Source organism: Cyanistes caeruleus, chromosome 5 (assembly GCF_971803275.1).
Source record: "Cyanistes caeruleus chromosome 5, bCyaCae1.hap1.1, whole genome shotgun sequence".
Taxonomy (NCBI): Eukaryota; Metazoa; Chordata; class Aves; order Passeriformes; family Paridae; genus Cyanistes; species Cyanistes caeruleus.
The window spans coordinates 5,593,649-5,621,463 of NC_141705.1; the positions used below are offsets into that span (position 1 = coordinate 5,593,649).

Consider the following 27,815-nt stretch of genomic DNA (forward strand, 5'->3'; position numbering starts at 1 on the left):
AAAAAGGGCAGACATTGATCTCTGCCTTGGGCCAGGGGCCAGGGAATGGCCTGAAGCTGTGCCAGGGAGGTTTAGGCTGGATATCAGGAAAAGGTTCTGTCCCCAGAGGGTGGCTGGGCACTGAACAGGCTCCCCAGGGCAGGGGTCACAGCCCCAGCCTGACAGAGCTCAGGGAGTGTTTGGACAATGCTCTCAGGCACAGGGTGTGACTCTGGGGGATGCTGCTGTGCAGGGACAGGAGCTGGCCTGGATCATCCTTTTGGGTCCCTCCCAACTCAGCTTATTCTGTGATTCTGTGAACAACCTGGTTTAACTTCATCTCTAAAAGCTGAGTGCATTTAATGGGAAAACAGATTTAAAATCCCACTGAAAATAAATGGCACTTTTACCTTGAGTGAGCTTTGAATCAGAGGATTCAAAGGAAGGAGGTTCCAGAGGAACCCCCTGGAGGTGCTCCCATCTCTCTCGGAGATGTCCCATCACAGGACATTGGAAGCACAGGCAGGAACCTGCTTTTCCTGAGCAAGGGACATTTTTCAGCTCAGTGGGGTTTCTGCTTGGTTACACCACTTCAGTGGGTACCACAGAGGAGTGTTAGCTCTCTGCTCTCACACTCCACTGAAACACCCAGGCACAGTTACCCTCAAACTGAAATATTTGCAGTGTTTAAATTCACTGGGGTTATTGACAGGTTTAGAATGTGACAAGCCCAAGTCACTGTAGGAGACCACAGTGAAGCACATTGTCATACGCCTGTGTCTGACAAAATGTGATTTTGATTTGATTTACTTGTGCAGGACAATAAATATTTGAAAGATGAGGTTTTAAATGGCTCATTCTGTGCTTCCTCACAGGTTGGGGTGGACTGCAGAGGAGGAGGTGGACCATGGGTTAGGACCCACATCTCTCCACTGTAACAGGAACCCAGAGTGGCACAAAGGTGTCTGAACTGCCTCAGGCTTGGGCAGAGGGTTCCCAGCCTGGCTACATTCACCTATTTTGCATGACTTGCCCGTCACAAGATTATTTATTACAGTGGCTTTAGTCAAATTCCTCTTCCTCACTTTAAAGCAACGCTTTGTCTGTCCATTCAGATACAGCCTAAAACCAACTGTGGCCAATGAGTCTGTTCAAGCTGACAGGCTCTGCTAAATGAGTTTCTCTGCTGGACTCAGTGATGCTTTCTTTTGAGATAACACTAAATCACAGCTCACCCAAGCCTGATGCCAACTCCCTTCATGACTGGAAGGAAAAGAAACTTGGCCCATAATTTACCTGGGAAGAAAAGAGGGAAGCAAAGGGAGAAATGTTTCCACTCCCCTCCCACCACCCCGATCCTCAATATGTAGCCCAGCTTTTTCTAAATGAATCTAACAAATCCTAGATGAAAACATGATTTATGGCTGTAGATACAGCCTCTCCTCTGCCCCATGTCAGTCTGGGAAGCACCCTGTGAGACCCAGGGAGGTCTTTGGTGAGCTTCCCAAGCTGTGCCCCTTGGACCAGCCCATCCTCAGGGTCTGGAGCTGGACCAGAGCTGCCCCAGCTGATCATCCTCAAGACACCAAAGGTTCCTTGTGTGTTTTGCCTTGACTGTTTGGACTGACCTCCCCAAGCACTGCATGTTTGTCTGGAGAGGATTGTCTGTTCCCAGAAAAACAGGATGGTTTCAAACCATTTTTTTATCAGCAGGGGTGACAACTACTATTGCCAGGCAAAAACTGAGAGTCCTCATCTCTTTTGTCTTCTTGGAACTGTATTGCAAAACAAGCCCTATGGATAGCCAGGGTTGATCACAACCCAGAAATTCTCTTTAGCAACCTGGCTGCTGGCACCTGAGTGTGTTAAATCAGACCTTTGTGGGTGGTGAAGGCAATGACAGGGCTGATACTGGATGTAGGGGGTGACTGACTGCCTGGCAAGCAGCCCCATCCCCAGCACAGTCACTTTCACCATCCCTCTGATGGGGAGGTAAACAACCCAAATTTGAATGTGTTGGCTTTGTCTCACTCTCCAAAAATCACCTGTCGTGTTTCTGTAGTGACCTGGCTGGTCCCCAGGAAGCATTCCCTGCTCCCACACAGGTTCCATGGAGTTTTTCAGTGCACAAATCTCCATATCCTTCCCCTGGTAACACCTCTGCATAGAACAAGCCCAGTGAATGTGTCCCATCGGGGATCCTTCCGTGAAACCATTTGATTTTTAAAACTGCATTTCACTCAAACTTTCAAAACATCTTTTCTCTCCATCTGTGAATCCATCTGCAGCTGACAGTGATTTCTGGTTCATCAGCTCCACCTGCCTCACTGGAGCTGTTCCTGCTTGCCGTGGAGGTGAGGAACACTCACCGTGGGTTGTCACCCCCTGATCAGTGGAAGCCTTTTCCTGGATCACGTTTTTCTAGCAAGTAAGAAACAGCTTGGGCCAACATGAGGTACTCTGTGTACTTGAGCAGATCTGAAAAAAATCTCATCCTCCATTGAATATTCTGAATTCAGGAAAATCTTGTAGCCATCCTTTCCACTTCTACACATCCCTCCTAGAATGGCATTTTCTGCTCTAAGCAATGCAACACTTTCCTGAAGTGTTATTGTAGTTCTGTGGTGTTGAGAGATTTGTAGGCAGGAGGGGATGTGGGTCTCCTTTGTCTGGGGTGGGCACTCCTAGGAGGAGAGGGGTCCTGCCTAAAATAGATGGGGTGAATCCATTTGGCTCTTTCCATGGGCTCCAGGTTAGTCCAAGCTCGTGTAGCTTTTGAGTGGGAAGTTATGTGAGATAAATCCTATTACTCATGTGGCAAAACTAGGAATAAGTTGTTCCTGGTCCTGCTCTATCCATCTGTTTGATCAGCAAAATGGGTGCAGAGATGGATCAATAGACAAATAAATGAATTATAGCAGACAGTATTTGTCTGTGCTTGGCCAGCCATCTGGCTAAATAGCAATATTGATCGTGTAAATAATGATATCCCTGAAATACCTTACTTACTCCTCAAGCAATAAATACAGGCCTTAGGCTGTGAATTTCTCCACTGAATTTTTCTTGGGGAAGGCAGCCATCCACCACAGAGTAACAGCAACACGTGGATTCTCTCTCTCACATTGGTTTGATCTTATCTATTTCTCTTAAATTAGTCAAATGAAGACTAGAAAGGCATCAGGCTTTTTTTCTGTCTCATTTACTGAATATTCAGTTTGAAACTCTGAGTATTATTTAATCAAGAAATGTTTGAGCATTTCTAAGTGTCTAAATGTTTTCTAAGCATTCATTGACCAAACAAAGCTTATTTTCCCCTTTATAACAAAATGATCCCAAACTGGATGACTGAAATAAGAGCTCACATGAGGCACTTAGTGGCTGCACCACTTTTAGGCAGCCCAGTGTAAGAGCTGAGTGAGAACACAGAACTCCTGCAGAAATCATCCCCTATGTGAGATGCTCCCATCAAGGCTTGGAGAGAAATAAAGGCCCAAGGCCAAGTCAGTCCTGATCCAGAGGCATCCAGAAGCCCAGAGTGAGGGTCTCTGTGAGGCTGATGGGACCAGCTGATCAGAGGCTGTGTCCTGTGTCCTGTGTCCTGGGCTGGGCACAGCCATGTCCAGCTGGCTGCTGTGGCTGCTGGGGCGACCCTTTGTGACAGAGGCACATTCCTTTGTGACACAGGGGCCGTGCTGTGCCCAGAGGCCACCATGACCTCTGGGAGAGGTTTGGGGCACAGAGCCCTGGTGTGCACTGCCCAAGGGCACCTTTCTCAGGAGGCAGCAGCTGCCTGAGAGCCTCTGCAGGAAAGCATGACAGAGACACCCAAGGGGGAGAAGGTGAATCCCAAATCCCTGCCCACCCAGGGGCTGCTGAGCCTGAAGAGGCAAAGGATGAGCGACAGGGCAGGAAAGAGAGGCTGGTGATGGGACAAGGCTGGGCTTGAGCTGTGCCAAGACAGCCCACTCCACCCCTTGCCTCCTCTGTCCCACAGATGGACTTCAAACAGCCGCAGGTGGACCATGGGCAGCCACAGAACGAGAAGCGCTGCCCAAAAGCTCCCCCTGAGGCACAAAAGGCAGCAAAGGCAGCAGCCCAGGTCGAGCAGGTGTCCTCAGCAGGGGCACAGAGCCATGTCCCACTCCTGCAGAGCCCCTGCTCTGCCCCAGGCCCCTCATCTGCCCAGCGAGCAGCACAGACCCTCAGCAGGCAGCGAGCGCTGCTGGCAGCACCAGAGCTCAGGGAGGGGGCCTGGGCCAACGAGGAGGGAAAGAGGGAAGTCTTCCATCCCCTGCAGCCATGCCCAGGGGAAGACCACATGGAACAAGAGCTCTCCCAAGGGGAAGTCAGTGGAATCCTGAACCTGCCCCAAGGGGGAAACGACAGCAGAAACGACAGCAGCAAAACATCACTGCATGAAAACTGGAGACGCATCACAATCCAGACTATCTGGGTCAACCCCAAGTACCCAGAGCTCTTCCAGGACACCCTCCAGGAGGAGACAAAGAAAGAAACTCCTTCCTCAGACGAGCAGGTGCCAGCAGCAGGGGCACAGAGCCCTGCCCCAGACAGCCCCTGCTGCTCTCCCTGTTCCTCACGGACCCAGCTGGCAGCCCAGACCCTCAGCAACCTGCAGAGTGTCCACAGGCTGCCCTCCAGCCCCAGGCAGGCTCTGCAGGCTCTGTGCATCCTGCTCTGGTGCTCCTGCATGGAGTTGCAGCTGAATGATTAGTGCCTGCTGCCACTCTAATTCAAATCAGCTCCCTTGGGACAGTTCAGTTGTCAATAAATATTTTTATATTTTCAAAGAGTGCTGGAGAATCGTCACTGTCCCTCGTTACTGCACAGAGACTCAACCAACACCTCTCCTGCAGGAGGACACGCCAATAAAAGATGCTCATTTGCCAGCAGTGCTCAGTGAGCTACCTCAGGACCCAGATGGGTTCCAGCAGCACCAGAGATTTGAAAATCAGTGGTTTTGTGATCATTGTGGCCAAGACAGCCACCAATCACCACCTCACCCACGAGAGCCCCTCTGGGAACAAGCAGCAAAGCACAGAGAGCACCTCTCCACATCAGCTCCCCGAGGCCCTCTGCCAGGAGGTTGTCATCCAGGAGTCTTGGGAATCTCCTGGATTTGTCTTTTCCCAGTTAACATCTTGTCCATGCAATTGCCCCACAAGGACACGGGTGGTTGGGTTGGTGGTGTCCTGACAGTCCTTAAAACATAACTCAAATATTCCATGTCCTGGCTGGGTCCCACAATGCCAGTGAACAACATCCTCTGACTGGTGTCCAGAATTCTGGGCATTTGAGGTGACAAAATGTCACTTTGAGATAAAGGAGCTTGGATGAAATATTCCGTGCTGACCTGGCATATGTGAGATGTAATCAACTTTACTTTCAGTTCACAGTCTCTAGAACATCCATGATTATTCAGGCTCAGGTATTACATTTACTCCACGGAAAAAAGTCCCAGCTAAGTAACCAAAGAGGTTTTCTTCTTCAAAATTTGGCCAAGCTCGGCTGTGGAGAGGGAACATGGAACTATCCCTGCCTGGGAGCTTAAAAACACGTCCTTCTGATTTTCAGGAAAAAATTCCTACCTGTTTTATCTTTTATACATGACCCAAAACTGGTTTAGTTGAAAACAGAAAAGGCAAGAAATTGCCCAGGCAGGATGGATTAAATGATATTGAACCTGTGAGTAATGTTTTGATGTGACTGTGACTGTCACACGTGGCAAAACCTCCAGCTTACAATCCAGTGAGCAGAGATGGTTTTTCTAATGATTCTACCTGAAGATGTTTAATCTGATAAAAGTCTCTTACTGACTTGCTTTAAAAGTGATAAAAAGCTCTTGGCCAGCCTCGCTGGTGCTGAGGCAATGGTGTTGGTGAGGCAAGAGCATCCCAGGAACTGGAAATGAAGCCCATTGGGGATTTGTGGGCATCACAGATAAGAATTACAGCAAAGCAACTCCTTGAGCAGCTTCCAAGGATCAGATGAGGGAGCAATAATGGCTTTGGGCTGCTGGGGAGCCTCTGGAAGGAGGCTGGAAAAGGCTGTTGATAGCCAGGGCTATCACAGGAGCAAATCCACAGGAAAAACATAGAGCCTGAGCAAAATCACTCAGTGCAGCCCCCAAGGGCCCAGCCAGGTCAGCATGTGCTGCTTGAGCTCTCAAAGAAGATGAAAGAAACATTTCATAAATGATAAACCACAGCCCACATCTGACCTGCAAAGAAACCTGCGAGTGCCCTGTCCAAAAAGTGGTGATCTGTGGCAAAAGAGGCTGAGTTTTCCCAAGGTGCTCATATACAGTGGATCATACCCTGAAAACCCTCTCAGCAGAAAGTGAGGTTATCTGCTTGCTCTTCAGTTAGACAAGATTTTGGTACATTACTTATGAGCTGTTGGATTTGACTCTTCACTGATCAGGTCCAGCCCTCACTAAGTTACATATAAAAGTAAAGGTGAGAATTACAGTCTCCTCTTCAAAAAATAATACTCATTTAAGGGTTGAGAGGAAGGCAGGACTGTCTTGTTTTGTTTTTTTTTTCCCAGCAATAAATTAAGATAGCAAGAAAAGCATCCCAGTGTACCATCTAGATTTACAGCAGGATTTTTCAATTTCATTTGTCATTGCCAAACACATTACACTGGGATTAAAATATACGGGTTATTAAATACTGATTACAAGACGACAGCGTGCTGTGGCAGGCAAATAAAACTTGCAAGTTACTGAAATCAAGGCTTTGAAAACGTTTTAAGGGAATTAATGTTTAATTAGAGATTTTGATCTATAAGGCATTCTAGTAATAGCTTCAGGAGGAGATTACACAAACCTATGAGACATTTATAAGCAGAAAGGATACTTGATGTAGTATTTTCTTTAATTAATCCTGCACTGGAAGATCACCACAGGGGAATTTAGTGTTTGATGGACAATAAAAAAGACCATTCCAGTAAGCAGGCACAGAAGCACTTCAGCTTCTGTGGGGGTTTTTGCATTATCAAATTCACGTGCACGTATTTTTAACAATACAGCCTGAGATTAACTTTGAATTTAGTGTGATTAAGAATATTCCTAACTCAACATGCCCAGGTGAACTACGATATTGAAGTGCTGGGAGGTTTACAGACCTGAGGTACTTGGCTTAATAATCACTTTTTTTCTTCTGTTGAATTTCATTTTTCTGTTACTGAATTCCAGAAACAACATAAATCATCAAAAGCATTTTGCTTTCCAACATGATTGATGGTTTTATCTTTCACTCAGACATTCTTGTACAAAGCCTTCTGTTTCCACTAAAAAGTTTCTGTAATTTCCTGTAGTCAAACCACGTGACTGATACTTCACTGTTTTGCTCACTACATTTAATGTTGATGGTCTGATGTGATTTTCACAAGGCTAGAAGTGTCATTAAGGAAGTGTAAGAAGTGTTTGTGTTGTTAGGTGTAAAAACACAAACAGCCCTGGTTCCAGCTACCAAGGTTATGGAGTTATAGAGATGATAAAATTCCCATTAAAGTTACTAGAAGGGGAAATAAATAAACTTCACAAGTTTTCAGTACAAAAACCCAGCAGTTTTAGGTCCTTAAGTTCATCTTTAATCCGAAATGCATCACCCTTCTGCTGATGTACAGAGTAAATTAAGCTGCAAGGACATTTTTGAGGATTCAAAAGGCTTGATAAATTTGAAAAATCACTTTGAAAATGAGGACATCTTTCCTTTTCTCCTCCTTTCCTGGTACAGCTGGACCACACAGAGCATCATTACACGATTTTTTGTTAAATCCACACACTTAAAAAATGGATCTGGCTTTACATTTGAAAGACATTAATACATATTACAGTTTACTAATCTTCCTCACAGCTAATTTTTATCACTGGTTCTGCTATGCTGATTTTCTCCTCATCACTTTAGCTGTAATTGTCTGGTTCAATACCAAGAGCACACATTCTCTATGCTGCCTGCTTAATTATTTTTACCTTTTTTTATTCCCCATTTCTCAGATCAGTAATTATGTCAGATCATAAATCCCATCCTACACCAGATTATAATAACTTGACAAATAGTAATACTTTCTGTACAACATGGAACAAGGTGAGCTGGTTTAACACACATAATTTCTTTCTAGTTAGTTTAATTAATTCATCTTAATTATTTAACCTATTAACCACAGGTTAATTAAATTGAATCTGATACAGTCTCTTCCTATATTTATATTCTTTTTTTTTTTTTTCCTGGATGGGACTAGTGTTTCATTACCTCTGTTGCTCATTAATTTTAGTGCTGCTGTTGCTCTTTCCTTTAACATTAGTTTCCTCCAGGGCCAAGTTAATCCATAATTCAGTGCTGATGGTAAATCTCTGTGCATTACCCACCACACACAACCCAAAAGGCAACAGGGGGGGCTGGATCACATCAGGTAACAGAACCCTCTGCAGAAATGCACCCTAAATAGCCACAACCAGCCTGCCATGGGTGTAAAAGGACACCTCCTCCCACCTGCTTTTGATAGCACTTTTTTCCCAAGGACATCTTTTAAAAATATATTTTTCTTCCCAGGGTGCAAGGGAGCAGGGTGGAAGTGGCAGCCCATTTCTAAAGTCTTCTGAGGAGCACCCTGAAAAATCAAAGCCCAGAGCAAATGCCACAGTGAAACCAGCCAAGGTGGTAAAATCAAATTTGATGAACTCAGGCTCAGGAGCAGCTGCACTGCTTCTGCCCAAGAAGTGACAGGCAGCTGCAGTGCCTGCCCTCAGCTGGAGATCTACCACAGCATGCTCATCTGTAAACTCCTACCCCTCCAAAAATGTTTGTAATAATGGTGATAGCCTAGAAAAGCAAGAACCAGGGACTAGAAATACCTCTGCTGCCTGTACACCTCACTTTTTCCAACCACACTTGTGGCAAGGCAGCTGAGCATCAGTGTAAGTGGCTGTGTTGGTGACAGGGCAGAGCCAGGGCACAAAGCCAACCCAGGAGGGGATGGACCCCCTGCACCTCACCTGAATGTGCTGGCAGATGAAGATGAGGGTGGTCATGACAGAGGAGGGAGCCTGGCAGCCTCCAAGGGAAAGGATATGCCCATTCCCAAACCCCATCTACTGACTCTGCAAATGTGAGCTGGGGGAGCTTGCACAAGGATTCAGACCCTAAATTTTCTCCAGGGATTTTAATTCCACACAGACATTTTAATTCCAGCTGTGCATACAGTGCACACCGTGCCCATAACCCACAGCCCAAGGCCCACTCAGAGTCCCACCCCAGCAGGGGAATCTGCTGCAGAAGTCCCCACAGGATCTACCCCAGCACCCAGAGTGGATCAGGAATCAGACCTGCCCATCTTCAGGCTAAGGAGCCCCTGCTAAGCACAAAGCTGAATGAGATCACAGCTGGTGCAGGGCCAGAAAGTAATGGTGCAGTAATGGTTTTATTGGCTTTTTGAGAAGGAGCTGTTTGATTTCAGACAGAGGAGAGTCAACAGCAGCATTCACTCCCGCTAATCTCATTTCCAGCAGCACGCTGAGCGAGAAGGCACTTGGGCACTAAGCTGTGCTCGATTGCTCTCAGTTTATCCAGGATTACATTAGGAGCCCAAGAGCACCTGAAAACAGCCCCTAGCCAGAGCTGGGGCTTTGCAAATGGCTTCTGCAGCATCAGGCTTGTGGGAAAAGAAATCCCAGTGTTTCCAGCAAGCTGCTGGCAGTTTGCTCAGTACAAGAGCTGGATTTAGATGCACAGGTTTTAGATGTCCAAATTGAAGACGGCGTCTGTTGAGGAAAGCACTGCAGATAACAAGTGTTGACCAGATAATTTGGCTCATTTTAAATAATTAATTTACTGTAAGCAAAAAGAAATCAAATGCAGAAGGGTGGATTTGCCAAGGTGAGGGATTCTTGCAAGGGGGAAGTTAGCATAAGCTGGTCTGACCATGATCTGCTCCATTATCCAAAAAATAAGTTACTTTGAGAAGAAAATTACCACCAAGTCTGGTATAACAGCTCTTTATTTCAGTGTCTAAAACACAAAGAGAGGGCTTGCATTTCGACATCAGAACCATGCAAAGCACCTATACACCAAAAATGAGATACTGAATGAGTGTCTCTCTCCTGCTACACGTGGAATTTAGGCAGGAAGACTCTGTTTTCCTGTGCGTTCTGCTCTATCCTTCACAAATCAACCAGCTGTGAGGGGTCATAATTAACCTTCATTCCAAACCAAAGCATTTGCCACTGAACACTACTCCACACTGCCCTAAGCTGCTAAAATATGCTCCTGTAAACTTCATCAAGCACCCAGTTCTATTCTTGGTCTACAAGGACAAAGTCCTGAACATCTGCAGCTACAGGACAGACTTTAATCAGAGGTACTGAATTAAATGAGAGCAGAGTTTGGCTCAAAGGATGAATGTCTCCTCCATACAGAAGCCCAGAAAAGGCCCTTATCAGTGTCCCAGAGAGGGGGATGTAGAGACCACCCTAGGCTCAGAGAATTGTCATGGTGCACAGAGGACAACCAGACATCCTGAACTATTAAAAACCAGTGGTATAGAAAAATAAAAGGCATAAAATACTGAACCAAAAAGGTTCCAAATAAGGCATCAGCAGGTCCCAACTGGATGTGCTCGTTTCATACATCACCCTCCCAGCCAGGATAATTAGGAACGATGCAGGATTGTATTTCTGACCTCCATCATTAAGCACTATGAGCAACCAGAAGGGTTCCAGTTCTCTTTCAAAAAAAAGAAAAAAAAAACCCCTCCAAACACAAAACCAGGGATTAATGTTTTTGGTAAGTATTTCTTAGAAAAGAAAATAAAAACGTTAAAGCAATTCATTGAAACGACTCATTAAAAAAAGACAACATTCCTGTAAAGTAAAAATATATATATATATAAATAGAATCTATTTTTTGTTTGTTTGTTCACTTGTTGTTTTGTTTTTTTTTTAAAAAAAGACATTCAGCATCACGTCAGCGGATTCTGATGGGCTTTCCCGTGGGTCTCCTGCGACAGCCGCTGCTCCTTAAGGCAAAACGTCGGGTTGGCACCGTCACGACGGCTGAGTCCCCGTGGCAGGGCCCTGTCAGCAGGGCTGCTTCTCCCTCACGCTGACAGAGCCATCCTCCATCCCAAAATACACCACCTGGGCCATGTCGATGAACAGCCCCGTCTCCACCACGCCTGCGGAACGAGAGGTTGGTTACTGCCAGAGCCACCCCTGTGCTCCTGTCCTCTGCTCTGCCTGTGCTTTTGCTCGTTAAAAAGCACCAGCGCCTCCACCAGAGGTTTGGAGAAGTGTCCAAGCTGTATCAGCCACACAGGGAGCTTCTGGCAAGTCTTCTTCATGCAGCCACTCCCAGCAAAAACTCTCCAGAGACTGAGAAACAGCTCCCAAAGCTCCCCCGACATCCACGCTGCCCCAGCCACCACTGTTGCACCAACACAATCATGAGAAAAGCATTTTCTGCCATCTAATGACTCCCTTTGCCTTTAAACTCATCTGAAACACCACCCTGTAAGAGATCACCTGGCTAACACCTGTTCAAATGTTAAGACTCAGCAGCTCCGGTGCTACCTCTGCAATTTGTAGCCCATTTGTAAATGTACTTTAGATTGCATTTAATTATGGGGTGCTCCTAACTTCACAGTGATCACTGAGACACAGCCAGAGGCCAGGAAGGTGGATAGAAACAGAGGACAAGGGCTACCACAAGCACAGAGTGGCCAAAACCCTTCTACCAGCACTGCATTTAGGCTTCAACAGCTTCACATTTAGGCTCATCCACTTCTGGGTAGGGACAATCTTCCCTTAGCAGTTCCATTTCTGAGCAGAAAACAGTGCTGAGACCAAACCCACAGGATGGAACAGGTCCCAGTGTTTTTTCTCAACCAAAAAGAGATGCAGGGAAGAAGTTCCTGCTGTGCAGAGCAACCAGGTACTGTCTGCCTCTTGCACAGACACAGCTCTAATGACAGAGAGATTTGTACAGCCCCGGGCAGCAACTGCATTAGGATATGAAGCACTGCACCAGGGGCAGCCCAGACCAGCAGTGGTCACCAGAGATCCCTTCCAACCCCAACAGTTCTGTGATTCTGTGACAAGAACTACAGAGGGAAGCAAAACCACTGACCAGAAACAACTACAAGTTACTGGCCACTCTTCACCCAGCCAACACCCACAGCCTCTGCCTGGCCTGGTGCTTCAGTTGTGGAGCCAGGACAATATATGGCTGTTTGTGGCATGCTGGCGTTTGTGCAATGAGATCCCAACCTGTTCCTGCATGTTCTGGCAACACATGGGCTGTCAGTGAAGGCAGCTGGTGAAGGCAGGACTTCAGGGACAGGCTTTGCCAAGGTAACTGGAAAGACACCCCGATTCTGCTTCCCTGAAGTTCAGAGAGTGCCAGTGCCCCTGGGCAGACCTGGATGGTCCAGGGGCAGCTCTTGCCTGGGCAGCAGGTCTCATGCAAGGCAGGAGTCCTTGCAGAGAGGCTGTTTTATTTGCAAACAGGGCACTCAGCCACTGCTGCTCGAGCCCAGCAAGAGCTTGGGTACACTTCATCCTCACAGCAGGGAGGGCCTCCCAATGGGAATGGGATGCAGAGCTGTAAGCAGCTCCTGGAAAATACCACAGACAGTGCAAACCCTCCCTCCAGAGTGCACCAGTGTTCCCACTAAAAGTCCCTCTGTAAATGGGCACAAGGAGGGTAAGGAAGAGGACAGGACTGTTGTGCCTAATGGGAAACTGTCAACATCACCAGCAGCACTCCAGGTTTTCACCACTGTACGGAAAAAGCCACATGGGCACAATGTACCACTTGTAACAATTGAGCTGACTGCTCTCAAGTAGAAAGACATGCAGGGACCTGCAGGAGGGCAGCAAACACACACACACACATTTCCTCATATCCAGGAGAGAGCTGCCACAGTCCAGGTTACTTATCACACACCAAGCCTCAGCCAGCTTTTTGTGTTTTTTAGAAAACCACAGACATCACCTGGTATCATCTTTATAGCGCTGTTCACTTCACGCCACTCGTGAACCTTGTCAAACTTCCAGTCCAGGATGAAGTTCCCATTGTCTGTCACCACAGGGCCCTGGAAGCAAACCCAGTTGTCATGGCATGAGCTCTGTGTCTCCTGATCCCAGCCAGGGATTGTCACAGCCCTCACTGGGACCACTGCAGTGGTTTAGAGTCATCATTCAAGCAAACTGGGGCCATCCCCACAATAAACCTGTCAGTGGAACCATGACCCCCAACTCAAGACCCTCCTTGGCAGGTCAGACTGCCCTGCAGCCCCCCAACACCCCCAGGGCAGCAGGTCAGACCAGTCTGGCAATCCCTCTGCTCCCTGCTCTGGGATGTTTCTTTAGGAGTCACAGCCAGAGAGGCTTTCAATGAGCAGCCTGAAGACCTAAACACACAATTCAGTAACTCAAGTGTAATAAGGAGGAATTACACAAGATGTCACTTGTGGGAGTGAAAGCCCAGGTTTCACTAGATAAAGGGCTTGACCTCTGGTCCTCCCTTTGCCCATGCTGAGGTGGTTCCTCAGGGGAAGCAGGGCTGACAGGGACACTCACTGCTTTGTTAACAGCCATCCGCAGCTCCACCACACCGCCAAATTTTTTGGTCAGGGCTCTGGTGACAGGGACATAAGCCATGGGGATCACCTCAATCGGAACTCCCTTCTTCCACTGCTCCCCGAGGCTGTCAGACTTTTTCCTGAGGGCACAGTTTGAGGTGGGATTAGTGTTGGACATTACAGTGCTGACACCATTAACATCACCCCAGGCCCTCTGCAAACCCCTCAGGCCCAAGGCTCAGGAGGACACAGGGTCCACGTGTGCCCTGGTGCAGCACGAGCCAGTTTAATGCACAATGCTCTATCCACTCACAAACCCTCTTTTGATGTGTTTTGGACCAGCAGAACAGAAGTTGTTTTTTCCACAGCCCCATGGCTGGAAAATTTATCCCATGCTGACAGTCACTAAGCTCAGAGAGCAGAACTGCCACTTCCCCACAAGCTCTGCTGACTCCAAAGCAGGCCTGCTGAGTTGAAAATTAAGAAAAAAAGATAAATTGAATTGCTGAAATACTGGGAGCCAGGCTCATTTCCATCCATTCCTGCTCTCCTGTAACCATAGGAATGACAATAATGGCCTAACACAGCACCATCTGAAACCTCCCAGGGAGGAGAAAGGAATTATGAACAGAAATATCTTCACCTGTAATCAGCAATAACAATGAAGCACTTCGCAAATCCTGCAACTATCTTCTCCTGTGTCAAGCAGCCACTGCAAGGGGGAAAAAAATAAAAACAAAACCAGAAAACATCAGACTGCTTTTCACTGTGCCTAATGGCCTTGAAGTCCAGTCCCCTCCAACACGTTCCTGCTGGTTTTGGTGCTGGCATTGCCCCACACCTTACCCTCCTTATCCCCACCCCTCACCTTGTGCCCCTTATCCCTGGCAGCCTTGGCCAGGAGCCATCTCCCACTGTGGGTGGACACACAGCCCTGCACAGGATCCTCTCCATCCCAGCCCAGAGACACCCACAGCCACACAGGGATGCTCAGAGCCCCCACCACCAGCACTGAGAGACAGACAGACAGACAGACAGGCTCACCCGCCACCTTTGATAAGGTTGAGGTCAGAGTCCACCTCATCTGCTCCATCGATGGCAACATCAAGCTGTGGGGAGAGGAGGAAATTGATGTGGGAACCCCTTCTGTGCAGCATCCAGGCCCTGCTCCTGGTGCAGCTCTGGGGGTGCAACATCCCAAGCCGTCACAAATGTCACCAGAGCTGGGACCACCTTGATGCCAGCCTGACCAGAGACAAGTGTCTGATGGGCCACCCAAGGATACCCTGAGACCACTCAAGCCCCTCTAACAACCACAGGCATGTGAGAGGAAGAGAAACCCAAACCAACTGCTGGCCTGCAAGGCACATCTCTTTAGCCTCTGGTGGTGTTTAAGGAGCAGTGTGCAAGATTTTCCCCGGACACATCTTTGACAGTTCAGCAATATCCCTGTCTCAAGCCTCATCTTGGAAGAGATGCCAAGCACCTGGAGACAACACAACTCAGCAGCCTTCTTGCCATCTAAAGGGACAAGAACTAAGACAGAACTTGGGGGAAAAATAAACTACACCTGTTAAAATCACAGAATCATTAAGGTTAGAAAAGACCTCTAAGATCAGTCCAACCATTCAACAAACCCTGCCAGATCCCCACTAAACCATGTCTAAACATCATACCTAAATGTTTTTTGAACACTTCCAGGGAGGCTGATTCCACCACTGCCCTGGGAAGCCTGTTCCAGTGCTTAACCAACCTTTCAGTGGAGAAATTTTTCCTAATACCAATCTGAACCTCCTGTGGCACAACTTGAGGCCATTTCCTGTTCTTCCAACTCGAGTTCTCACTGATGTTCTGCAGAGTGGCTGCCCAAACTCAGCCTCAGGGGAGGACTAAGGAGCCTGGATGCTTTCTGAAGGACCAGGTGAGAGGAGGTCTCACCTCCCTGGTCCCACTCACCTCTGGATTTCGGTCCAAGTCACTCAGTGTTAAGCCGTTCTGCAGGATCAGCTGACGGGCCTGTGCACCAAGAAGACAACAAACACCATTCACCAATGGCAGGAAAGGAAAACAGACTCTTGGTGTCATTCCCTGGCTGCAGCAAGGATGGAGCCTCCCTGGGAGAGCTCCACTGCTCCACTCTGAGCTCATGGAGTGGCTGCAGCAAGGAGAAAATGATGTTTCCAGACCAGAGCTGTTTAATCAAAAGAAAATCCTGTTGCTGATTTGAACTAAAATGCTCAGGTGGTGCAACAGGACTCCTGGGTTTGGGTCTCTCCATACTAAATAGCAGGAGGCCTCATCAGCTTGGTGAGAATCACTTGTATCTAAGCACTAAAGCAGACATGGAATTTTTAAATCCTATGCTGTTTCAGCTTGGACATTGCTCTCCCTCTCACCAATCCAGCCCTTCTTATCTCCTTCAGCTGAAAAATGGGACCAAGAGACTTAAATATTTATACCACAGCAATGTGAAACTAACACAGAAAGTATTTTTTCATATTGGAAATAAGCTAGAAAGCAAACAACAAACACACAACTCGTGGGGAAAGTGTGGGAAGCTGCTGAAACAGCTGCTTGGTGGCTCTGACCTACGTTTCCTGCAGTGGCTGTGTGTTTCCCTCTAGTGGCAACACAACACAGCCAGAGCTGCCCCTGCCCAGTCCCTCAGCTTATACAGGCAATCACAGAATTGTTTAGCCAGCATTGCTAACACCGAGTCCAGCCCTTAACCCAGCACTGCCCAGGCCACGGCTAACCCATGTCCCCAAGTGCCACATGTAAGGGCTCTTACATCCCTCCAGGGACAGTGACTCCAGCACTGCCCTGGGCAGCCTCTTCTGTGCTTGACCACCTTCCCAGGGAGAAATTTTCCCTAATAGCCATCTAATCTAAACCTCTCCTGGCACAACCTAGGGCCAATTCCTCTTGTCCTGTTAATTCTTACTTGGGAGAAGAGATCAACCCCGACGTGGCTGTCCCCTCCTGTCAGGGTGGAGAGTGAGAAGGTCCCCCCTGAGATTCTTTTTCTCCAGACTGAGACCCCCAGCCCCCTCTGCTGCTCCTCACACCTGTGCTCCAGACCCTTCCCCAGCTCCTCTCCCTTCTCTGGACACACTCCAGCCCCTCAGTGCCCTTCTTGTCACGAGGCACAAAACTGCACACAGGATTTGAGGTGTGGCCTCACCAGTGCTGACCCAGGCCAGGTCCCCTGGCCTCCTTGGCCACCTGGGCACATGATGGCTCATGTTCAGCCACCCTCACCAGCACCCTCAGGGCCTTTTCTGCTGGGCTACTTTCCACCCACTCTGCCCACAGCCTGGAGTTCTGCAGGAGGCTGTTGTGGCCAAAATGCAGACCCAGCACCTGCCCTTGTTGAACCTCAGATTGTTTGGTCCCTCATCCAGCCTGTGCAGATCCCTCTGCAGAGCCTTCCTGCCCTCCAGCAGATCAACATTCCCACCCAACTCAGTGTCATCTGCAGGATCTCTAACTGGTTAAATTTGCTATGTTACAAATCATCATTCAAGTGAGATTCCCCCATTGAACTGCTCTGCTCAAGTCCAAAGTTGCTACCATGCTGCAGCTAGACCAAGAAACCCCAGTACAATAGCCTGGATCAGCTGATTCCCCTGAATTCTACCCACTAACACTAGAAAAAAGTGTGTCAGTCACAGGTACTAGAATCCCAGAAACATTAGAATTAGCAGGTGGCACTCCTGGCAAAAGGATATCATTTGAATAGTTTATCGTGGCACTTCAAAGCATGCAGTTTTAACACCCATGGGCTGTGGGGCCCTAAGGACTCACAAAAGGAAATGAATAAAAATCAGTGGGTTGACATTCATCACATGGTGTCCACAAAAGGAGATTTCAGGGATCTGAGGAATTGAAAGCATTGAAAAACACTGTGCTGCACATGCAGGCCAGACCCTGAACGGGCTTAGAGTCAGCAGTGTGGCAATGAGGTGGCTTGGCTCTCTCCAGGCTCTGCTTGCAAGGCAATGGGAGCAGTGGGAATCAAAAGCAGAGCTCCCAAAATTGAGGGAAAAGTGGTGGTAACTGCACAGCACTCGACAGGAGCAGTCCCACTCCGTGCCCTCATCCCGGTGAAAAGAGACAACGCAAACGCCAGGGGACAGATACTTACCCTGCTCTAGCTTTACTGATGGTGATGGATTAATGACCTGACAACAGGGAAAGGAGGAGTATAAAAGCCACTGAAACCAACTCTTCCTTGCCAGTGACCTCAGGCAGCCATCTACACCTGTACACAGTGAAAATAAAATGCTGTTTTGCTGGCCTGGGAACACTCCACTTGGAATTGGCTGAGGTCTAAGGCACTGCAAGAGATACAAGCCAGCCCCATGTTGGGAATTTTGGCTCCTGCCAAAAAGTGTACAATCTCTCTCTACCCTTTAACAGCAACTTTTTTGTTTTATTGGTAAGAAACTCAGTGGTGTTAAGTGAACTATGACAACATTTCAAGGCAGGACAGGCTCCAGCCCATGCTCACTACAAGAGCTTCATCAATATTTTCTTTAAGAACTAATGACTGAACTCAGAGCACTTCTCCTAGATTCAAAAGGGACATGGCATTTCAGGGTGGGAATCATGTGAGACAGATCAAAGACAGACTCTCACCACAGTCTCTATCATCAACAGATGTACTGATACAGGGTAGGTTTAATTTTTTTTAACACTTTCTGGCCTTTGCAGCACCTTGCATTATACCCCAGTTATTTGCAACAGCTGGGAAGAAAGAGCCCTGACACCCCCACAGCTAAATAACTGCAGGGTAAGAGGATGTTAGGTTTTCTTAAGATTTTAGGATAATTCAGGTTGGTCTCTATCCAACCTCCAGGTCAAAGCAGGGTCAGCTCCCAGGTTGCTCAGGGCTTTACCCACCCAGTCCCAGAAAACCTCACAGGACAGGCTCTGCCCTGCATGCCACACTGCCTGACTGCCCTCACGGTGACAAGGCTGTGACAAAAGTCCAGTCCCCAGGCCCACAGCAGGACCACGAGAAGGACACATGTCCAACTCCTCAACTGGGGTATCGCCACCCAAACTTGAAGACCCCTCAGATGGTCCCTGCCATGTCACTTCTGCCTCCCCAAAAGGAGGTTCCCACCTCAGGGAACACACGCAAAGAGACCAAAGCCAGCTGCCAGTCATGGGAGGTGCTCAGAAGCTTCCCCAGCAGATCTGTATTCCCCCACCATGCCAGGTTCTTCCTCTCCCTCCAGCCCTCTCAACATCTAGCTTGGTATGAACCAATTCCTGCAAAGACTGCACTGCAAACGAGAGGTTAAGCCAATTTCTCTTCTGAAATTTCTCATCAAATCCAGTTGATGCATTTGAAATTCCTGCTGAAGACACAAGAGCTTGGTATTATTCTTTACAGCTGTCAGGGCTGATACAGACCCAAAGGAGACAAAGTGAGCTTTGCACTATGAGTCTGCTTCACCACTAAGCAGCATTCTCCTGCAAGTGAGATCCAGAGGAAGCCACACACAAACCCTGACACAACCAGCCTTACCACGCTGGCTGCAAATATAGCTCCCAGCCTGGAGCTCAGCTCAGGGTAACACAGCACCATCACCCTCTTTGTGACATCCTTCTGTAGGCTGCACCACGACTGCTTTCACTTTTGGTTCATTCACAGCCCTGTGAAGCAGAGAGAGGCAAGGTGGCCTCCCACAGCCCAGGGGAGATCCTCTGCAGGAGTGTTTGGAGTGGCAGGCAGCAAAGGAGGAAAGCACTCACCTGAAAGGATGTAGGGATGCAGACAATTGTCAGGTTCTCCTCCTTAACTCGCTCAGCTGCAGGAAAAAAGCAGAAACCTTGGTTTGTTCATTGTTCACGAGGCAAAAACACAGCAACTTTCACTTTAAGAAACCTCAGCTCAGTGCAGCCCCTCTGATTCACTGCAATTACTTGCTTGGCTTGCAAATAACTCAGTCACGCTCAAAACGCAAACAGGTGCCCCCCTCCATAAGCTGAGGCTCAGTTTCAACAGTCAGAAATGTTTTAACACCCATTCTGGCCCAGCCCAAGCCACCACGAGCCATTAACCTTTATGTCTCCAGCAGCAGAGGAGCTCCATTGGCAAATCCTCACCTGGGAAATTGGCCCCATCCCCTCTCTCACTCCATTAGACAGGTTTTTGCTACTCTCCATGTAAACACAGAGCTCCAGCAGCTGTCTGAAAGGTTTGCTGGCTTGTTGCCCTGGGGACATCACATTAATTTATTATAGAACATTCAAATATATAGCAGGGAAAGAACTAATAAAGTACAGTATTCCATTAAATGGAAGGAAATATTTCCTCCCCCAGGCTAACCTCAAATGACTAAAATCTATTACTAAGATATCATTACGGACAAAATGTTATTTTAGTAATTACAACTCTCAGGCACAAGCCAGCAGCCCAAGAGTCAGCAAGAGCTCATGCACCAGAGCAGACACAGGAGGACCATGCTCCAAGGTAATGCTGCTGCTGGAAGGACTGAACATGCAATACGTGAGGCTGGATGTTGTTACAAGCCATATCCCAGTTCTAAAGCAATCAGGAGACATGAAAAGCCAGAATGTGCAGCTTGGAACAGCCACTCCTCTTCAAATACAATAGCCATTTATTTAGAGACTGATTCTATGCTCAAGGAGGGAGTGGTTGCAGTACTGAGCCAAGCCCAGAAGGCTGAACAGCAGTTCCCAGACAATGAAGTGCATCACACAGAGTGGGGAAATGGGTGACAAGGGGCAGCCCCAGCACTGCTGTGTCCCTGCACAGGGGAGGGCTGGGCTCTGCTCAGAACTCAGCCTGCTCTGGGCTGCAGGACAGCTCTGCCCAAGGGAGCTGGAGTCACCAGGGGACTCCCCAGACAGGGAGACACCCAGGTGGGACACACTGTGCTGTCCAGGGAAGTGGTGCAATCTTCATACCTGGAAGTATGGATGTAACACTTGGGAATATGGTTTGGTGGTGAACACAGTGGTGCTGCACTGGATTTGAGGGTCTTGGAGGTGTTTTCCAACCTTAACGATTCTCTAGTTCCCTCTCTGTATCCAAGCAAGACCCCCAAGAACAACAGGGCTGATCCTGTGCTCCCAATCCAACACAGCCCCCACAGCTGCTCTGCATCCAAGGACATCTAAAGTTCACCTCCACAAGCAGATCCAGGGCTGAGCGTGCCCTGCAAAGGAACTTTAAACCTCTGCACCCTCTGTAATGAGCCATGACAATAATTACCCTCACACTCACTCTGCAAAACTGCATTTGCCTCACTTGCATATTTTGCTGAAATTTTCTGAATCATGCCCAGAACAAAACCCTGCACCTGGAGCAAGCAGGTAAACCTGACTGCGGGATACATAAATAAAATGCAGCAGGATTTCACATTCCTTGTTTTCACTGCACCTCAGCAGGGCCCTCAGTGTGAATTGTGTAGATGTGGGGAGCAAAATGAGCCACAGGCAAACGGGTTAAAGGAAGCAGAGCAGCTGCATGGCCTCGAGCCACACAGCAAGTCAGCACTGGGCAAAGCTGGAACCAGACCAAGGAGTTCAGCTCCAGTTTGGGTGCCAGTGGAGAGCTTTTCCTGGCTGTGTGGGGAGAACAGGTGGCAAATCATTACCTCCTCAGGACACTCAGGCAATAAATTTGGAGCCCAACACTCCATTTTAACCTTCAGGTTCAAGCAGGACACAGCAGCCAGTGAACAGACCCAAGGCATCAGCTCTAAGTCAGCATGCAGGTGATTCAGGGTGTTTCTTAAGTATTTGGGGCAGATGGAAAAGGGGACTTTTTGTGGTGGGAGGGACAGGAAGAGGAGCATCCTACCTAATCGTTGCACCGCGTGTACAATCGTAGATCCACTTCCGATCCCGAGAACTTGATTGTTCTGCAAGACAAAGAGAGGCAGAGAAATGCTGTTACTGGAGTCTCTGTCCACCTTCCCCAGTAAAACTGGCATTATAAACACATGCAAGAGGAGCCCTGTCCAGGGATGCACGTGGACACAGCATCTCAGCACTCTGCAGGCAAGGGAGGGAACACACTGTGCCAGCGAGGGCACGGCCATGGTCTGCAGCCAAGGGATTTTAATCAACTCTTCCTCTCATTAAAGGACATGTGCTTGCTAATTACCAGCACAGTCCGATCTCAGGGTGTTCAATGCACGCTCACTGGTGGTTGCTGGCATTCCATGAAAGCTCTCCTGCCGGAAAGCTGTGAATTTCAGACAATACCACAGAGGAGGAAGGGGAAACAACCTCAAGATAAAATCTCCCAAGGAAGCCACACAGTAACAGGCTGGGTTTGCTGCCAACCATATCATTAGTAAACAGCACAGATGCACCAGCAGCCAAAGCAGAGCACAGCAGCTGTTCCTGTGAATAATAAAAAATGTTTTCCAAAACATAGTGTAAAGCTGCCTATAGGAGAGTCCAGCAAAACTTGGAAGGTGGCTGAGCCTGGCAGCATGTGCTGAGGAGGATGAAATTTTAACCACAGCTCCATCCTGGCTTTTCTCTGCATATTGCCTGATTTAAGAAGGATCACTGCCCTGTCATCCTTAACACTGATACACTCCTAAAAGCTACTGCAAGTTGGGTGCACTTGTGTTACTTCTGCAAGACATATTCTCTGCCATGTCAGTCTCTGCTTATTATCAACTCAGTTTCCCACTCCCTGGAAGTGACCTGCAGCCTTCTGCATTTCCCATTTTCACTGTATTTCATTTTCTTTGGCTGGGATCCAAAGTTTAAATTGACTTAAAGAGGCCCAGTATCACCACAGAGACTTCAGATGAGGAAGATACGAAGACAACCAGATATGCAGGCACAGAGCTGTTGTGCATTATCTCTTGGACATTAGACAGATCTGGAGCTCTTTTCTCATGTGCAGCAAATCCAGAGCTCTCTAGAAATTGTGGCCAGAGTTCAGCAGCTGTGGAAAAATCCACACCTGCAGCACTTCAACCAGCTAAAATCTTGCTGTCACGCACGTTTACCTGGAAAGGTGGAGTTCAAGACAAGTCACACTCCCCTAGGATTAGTCATTTCTCTTGCTTCTGTAAGTTAAAAGCTTAAAGAAAACAGAAATTCTCCAAAACCAGAGGCTCAGCTTCCATCCCAGCCCTCACTAAGTGCCGTGACTCTGCAAAAGCTGGGCACAGCAACAGGTCACTGCTGCACACCTGCAACGTGGCCAGCAGAAACCCAACAGCTCCTGAGGTTCTCATTGTCACCCACCCAGCAGGCAGAGCCAAGCAAGGCCAGCCAAGGAAAGGACAAGCAAAGCTGTGCACAGGCTGGCAGGACATGGGCAGTACCAGCATTCCCAAAAGACTTGTTTTGACCTGGGAGGAGGCAGTTTCTTCTCTTTGCCCTCATTTCTGTAGGGTGGGACAGCTTCTTGGAGCAGCTGGGTACCCTAAAGGGATGGGGAAAGCCTCAGCGTTGGCAACTCCACTGTAATGAAGGAGGAAGAGCTCACAAGGGTCCCAGCCTATCCATTTGTAAGTGATTAGAGGTGAAGCAGCCCTTTAAATCAGTCTAAACCGGTGCTGTCACAGCCCCTGCCTTACCTTGACTTCCACCTCTCCCTCCTCAGCTCCAACCCCAGCCAGACCAGGGGCAAAACCAACCCCAAAACATCCACTCTTAAAAACAAGGGCAGGGCAAACATTGGTAAGAAGCAGAGCACTGAGGAGCAGCACCTCATGCAAAAACATTACATTTCAAGTTGCTCACCAAAAGCCCACCAAACAAAACCAAGGCACTGAGCCACAGCACGTATGGGTGAAGTGGGCAGTGACCACAGCATTTTTTCAGCCAACCCAAGGGCCTAAAGACACTGCCCAGCATTACAGAAGCCAACAAGACAACACACGTGGAGCAGTATCAGCAGCACACAGGCACTGGCCAGTCCAACCTAAGTTTCCAAGGTTAGAGAACAAAGAGCTCCAGCAAAAAGCAGTAGATAAACACAGAGCAAAGCCCAAAGTTTGCTCGGTCCTCTCTAGGGCAGCAGGACATAGGGCAGTATCTGTATTTTCATTTCTAACAGAGGTCCCGCCTTCAGAGGTGTTGTATAAACGCAAAGCCAGCTCTCCCCAAGCAGCTTACAGCTCTAAAGCCACAAGCCCTGTGCCAGCCCCACTCCCCCAAGCTGTCACAGCCCCACAGTCCACAGCCTCTGAGGTTGGTCGTCTAAATGTCCACTCCAGAACTGGGGACCTCTGCTCCTGCAGCTGCTCGGGGACAAGCACTGAGGGTAAACACACTTACCTAGCTTTAATAAAAAAAATAAAAATAAAAAAAAAAAAGGAACAAGTTTTCCTCTCCTAATCCCCCCTCCCACACCCAGGTTTACATCCGCCACACAAGGAGCTGCTGTCCTGGCAAGGCAGGGATGGGTGTGAAGGTGGATGCCAAGCAAGGAGCCTCATCCAGCACCAGTCCCAAGCCCCCGGTGCCACAGATTTATGGCACAGTTGAGCAAGAGAGATTTGTCCAGCAGAACCAAACCCTGGTGTCTCCCACACATCCCTGCTGTGCAAGGGAAGCCTCAGCTTCGCTTTCAGAGATAACACTGCTCCCTCCTGAGGGCTCTAACAAGCAAACACAAAGGTATCCACTACACACAGCAGCTACCCCCTGGCAGTGCAAACTGACAGCTGAGACCATCCAGCTCCTGGGCAGTGACTCTGAGCTCCTCCTCCACCAGTTCTTGAAGCCAGCCTGCAAAATCATCAGGCTATTACCCCAGACACTGCCTCATTTACCTAACCAGCATCACGAGCTGGACACTGAACTTTGATCAGCTGGGACACAGCCAGAAACATTATGCTAACTTTGCCTGGCCATAAAACAGCACAGAGGCCAGCTATTTCACTGTGAAAGTCCAAAAGTACTGGTTTTACTCCAAATCAAAGGAACCCTCATTTATGATAACTCACAGCAACAGTGGTGTCTTGGCTCCAGGCCTTGTGAGGAGTCTTTCCTCCCATGACCCCTCAGTGCACGATTTTGTGCCTGCCCAGGGTATGAAAGGGGATTTTTACACCCAGGCTCCCCCGTCTCCCAGACTGATCACTGTTGATCGTGTTGGCCTGGCAGGGACTGGGTCTCACAAAGCATGTGGCTGTGCTCCCTCAGGCACCTACGGACTGCTCAGAGGAAGGGGGCTGCACAACAAGCCAAACTTTCATGGGATAAAAGGGAAGCCATCAGCAACTGAACCTCAAAACACTAACCTAGCGAGGGGGGAACGGGAAGGAAAAGGGATTTTTTTTTTTTCTCCCCTAACTGCTAATATCCACTTTCTTAGCAACTCCTCACCCCAATTTCACCACTGCTGTTGCGAAAGGGCTGGCACAGCAAACGCTGTGATAAACCCCTGCGTGACTGTAACTGTTGATCGTCCAAATCAGGCTGTGCCAAACTTCAGGCAGCTCCAGCCAGCCCTATCTGACATTCAAGGGGCTGATTCAAGCCCCTGGCTGCATTTCCCTCCCTGCAGAGGACAAGACAGCATCCCCTGGTCAAGGACGGTTGCTCCTTGCTTGGGTGCTCAGAAATGGGGTGCAGCAGCAGCGCGTCCTGGACTTGGGAGAAAGGAGCAGTACATGGCATTAGCCTGAACTCCCACCACAGCCCAGCTCGCAGGAGGGTGCACAGGGAAGGGCTGGAGGTGCAAGACATTGCCCCAAATTTAGTGTACACAGTGCTGAGCTGGATCAAGCATGAAGCTGCTGCCAGGGAGGCACACACTGGGGAAGGAAAAGCAGTTTTCTCCCTTCGCCTCAGCTAGGAGTGAAGTCCAAAGAGAAGGAGAAAGAGGCTCGGCAGGACTTATCCATGCACCCCAGGGTCCCTCTCTGAACCCAGGACTGGTCATGCTCCGAGTGGAGGGGAGGGGAGGTGTTCTCAGTGTCCCCCACTGCATCCGTGAACCTCAGGGCTGCTCTATGTACTGCAGGAGTCTGTGCCACCCATTCATATCCCGGGAAGTTCAGTCCATTCCATGGCCATTCCATACACGGGGGAGTCCCGGCACCCCACAGCCTGTCCCTGCACCTGGAGCTGCATCACACAGCCCTGGGTCTGTCTGTGCACTGAAAGGCTCCATGCACCCTTATGTTTTGTGGCTGCTCTGTGTTTTGTGGGGTTCTGGCACCCCAGAGTTGCTCTGTGCACCCCAGGTCTCATCCATGCAGCAGAGATTCTGTGTACCCCACGGCCCCTCTGTGCACTGCAGCATCCCAGCACCCCAAAGCCCGTCCGGGTACCCGGAGCCACTCCATGAACCGCAGGGTCCATCTGTGCTCTCTAAGAGTCCGTGGCTGCTCTGAGCTTTGGGGTGTCCCTGCACCTCACAATCGCTCCATGCATCCCAGGGTCGGTCCGTGCACCGGGGGTCTCTGCACACCCTGTGGCCGCTTCGTGCTTTGGGGAGTCCCGGCACCGCAGAGCCACTCTGTGCTGGGGGATCCGTGCATCCCGGGGTCCCCGCAATCCAGAGCCGCTCCACGAACTGATAAAACCCGTGCACGCCGTGGCCGCTCAGTGCTTTACTGAGTCCCGACACCTCGGAGCGACTCCGTGCACCGGGACACTCGCTGCAATACTTGGTGTATTCAGAGTGCCAGTGCCCCAGAGCCTGTCCCTGCGCCCGGAGCCGCTCCACGCAGCCCGGGACCCGTCCGTGCCTCCGGAGACTCCGTGCCCATGCGGCCGCTCCGTGCATTAGGGGATCTCTGCACCCCGGAGTCGCTCCGTGCACCCCGAGCTCCGTCCAGGGTTTAGGGGGGAGTCTCTGCACCCCGGAGTCGCTCCGTGCACCCCGAGCTCCGTCCAGGGTTTAGGGGGGAGTCTCTGCACCCCGGAGTCGCTCCGTGCACCCCGAGCTCCATCCGCTCACCGGGGACCCCCCGCACCCCGTGACCCCTGGTGCATCGGAGGGATCCCGGCACCCCGGAGCCTGTCCCTGCACTCCGGGATCTCTGTGTACCGGGGGCTCCGTGCCCTCCAGAGCCGCTCCATGCTCTGGGAAGCTCCGTGCACCCCGCGGCGGCTCAGTGTATCGGGGGGTCCCAGCACCCCAGCTCCTGTCCCGGCAGCCTGGAGCCGCTCCGTGCACTGGGGTCCCGACACCCCAGCTCCTGTCCCGGCACCCTGGAGCCGCTCCGTGCACTGGGGTCCCGACACCCCAGCTCCTGTCCCGGCACCCTGGAGCCGCTCCGTGCACTGGGGTCCCGACACCCCAGCTCCTGTGCCGGCACCCTGGAGCCGCTCCGCGCACTCCATGGCCACCGCGTGCATTGGGGGACCCCAGCACCCTGCAGCCACTCTGTGCTTTGGGAGGTCCCCGCCACCCCGGAGTTTCTCTGTGTTTTGGGGGGTCCCTGCAGCCCACAGCCCCTCCACACACTCCGGGTCCGTCCGTGCTCCCGGAGGCTCCGCGCACCCCGCGGCCGCTCCGCGCACCGGGGCTCCGAGCCCCCCGCGCCCCGCAGCACCCCGGGCTGCCTCACCTGGACGTGCTTGTCCACGGCGGCGAAGGCGGCCCGTTTCTTGGCCTCCTCTGCCATGGTGCCGCCGAGCCGCCCGCGGGAGAAGCCGCGCCGCGCCGCCGCCCGCCCCGCTCGGAGCCTCCCTGGCGGCCGGGCAGCCAGGGGCGTGCTGCGGAGCAGGGCGAGCCGGCCGGGGAGCCGCATGCCGGCGCGGCCCGCCCCCGGGGGGCTCTTCCTCACGGGCTGCAGGCCTGGGCCGTGCCGGCTCCTCTCCTCCTCCGCCTCCTCCACCTCCTCCTCTTTCTCCTCCGCCGGCAGGCTGGGACTTGTAGTGCTGCGAGCGGCGTACTACAGCTCCCACAATGCCCGACAGTCCCCGGAGCAACTTGTTGCATCGATGTATGTACAAGTACGGATGGACCGGGTTTGCCAGGGCTGGAAGGGTTCGGGCATTTCCGCGAAGAGCGGAGGGATGCGGGCTGTGCCGCCGGGGGAGAAGGGAGGATGGCGGGGGAAGAAGCCCCTGTAGGAGGCCAGGCGATGCACTGAGCTCCCGGAGCCGCTGTAACTCTGGCCGGGCTTCCACAGGCTTTGAGGAAGAGCCTTTCTTGGACTTCCCCTCAAACTTTCTAACACGATCTCCCTCAAAAGTAGCAACATGGACGTGAAAAATGCCAGGGGTCCTGTCAGCACATGGTATCAAGCAGCACTTAC

At 50.1% G+C, this 27,815-nt stretch overlaps 2 protein-coding genes across 2 annotated transcripts; one reads left to right on the forward strand and one right to left on the reverse strand.

The window, feature by feature from the left end:
- The first annotated feature begins 3,662 nt into the window (after positions 1–3,662).
- On the forward strand, positions 3,663–4,787 carry LOC111928323 (uncharacterized). Its single transcript, XM_023925717.2, has 2 exons — positions 3,663–3,818; positions 3,974–4,787. Exons 1-2 carry the CDS (start codon positions 3,792–3,794, stop codon positions 4,709–4,711), a joined length of 765 nt encoding a protein of 254 aa, XP_023781485.2. The 5' UTR covers positions 3,663–3,791; the 3' UTR covers positions 4,712–4,787.
- A 5,194-nt stretch (positions 4,788–9,981) lies between these two features.
- Positions 9,982–27,373, reverse strand: RPIA (ribose 5-phosphate isomerase A). The gene is made up of 9 exons (XM_086891571.1): positions 27,123–27,373; positions 21,425–21,485; positions 19,348–19,403; positions 15,538–15,597; positions 14,626–14,690; positions 14,225–14,293; positions 13,580–13,721; positions 12,993–13,092; positions 9,982–11,175 (listed from the first exon to the last, which is right to left on the reverse strand). Exons 1-9 carry the CDS (start codon positions 27,303–27,305, stop codon positions 11,078–11,080), a joined length of 834 nt encoding a protein of 277 aa, XP_086747697.1. The 5' UTR covers positions 27,306–27,373; the 3' UTR covers positions 9,982–11,077.
- Between the last annotated feature and the right edge of the window lie 442 nt (positions 27,374–27,815).

Excerpts from the sequence above, each read along its gene's own strand:
- RPIA (XM_086891571.1), bottom strand. The coding sequence starts at position 27,305 with ATGCGGCTCCCCGGCCGGCTCGCCCTGCTCCGCAGCACGCCCCTGGCT. Across the intron at positions 21,486-27,122 it reads CCGTGGACAAGCACGTCCAG|AACAATCAAGTTCTCGGGAT; the intron begins GTGAGGCAGCCC and ends TTTGTCTTGCAG. Across the intron at positions 14,691-15,537 it reads ACTTGGACCGAAATCCAGAG|CTTGATGTTGCCATCGATGG; the intron begins GTGAGTGGGACC and ends CTCTCCCCACAG.
- LOC111928323 (XM_023925717.2), top strand. The coding sequence starts at position 3,792 with ATGACAGAGACACCCAAGGGGGAGAAG. Across the intron at positions 3,819-3,973 it reads AGACACCCAAGGGGGAGAAG|ATGGACTTCAAACAGCCGCA; the intron begins GTGAATCCCAAA and ends TCTGTCCCACAG.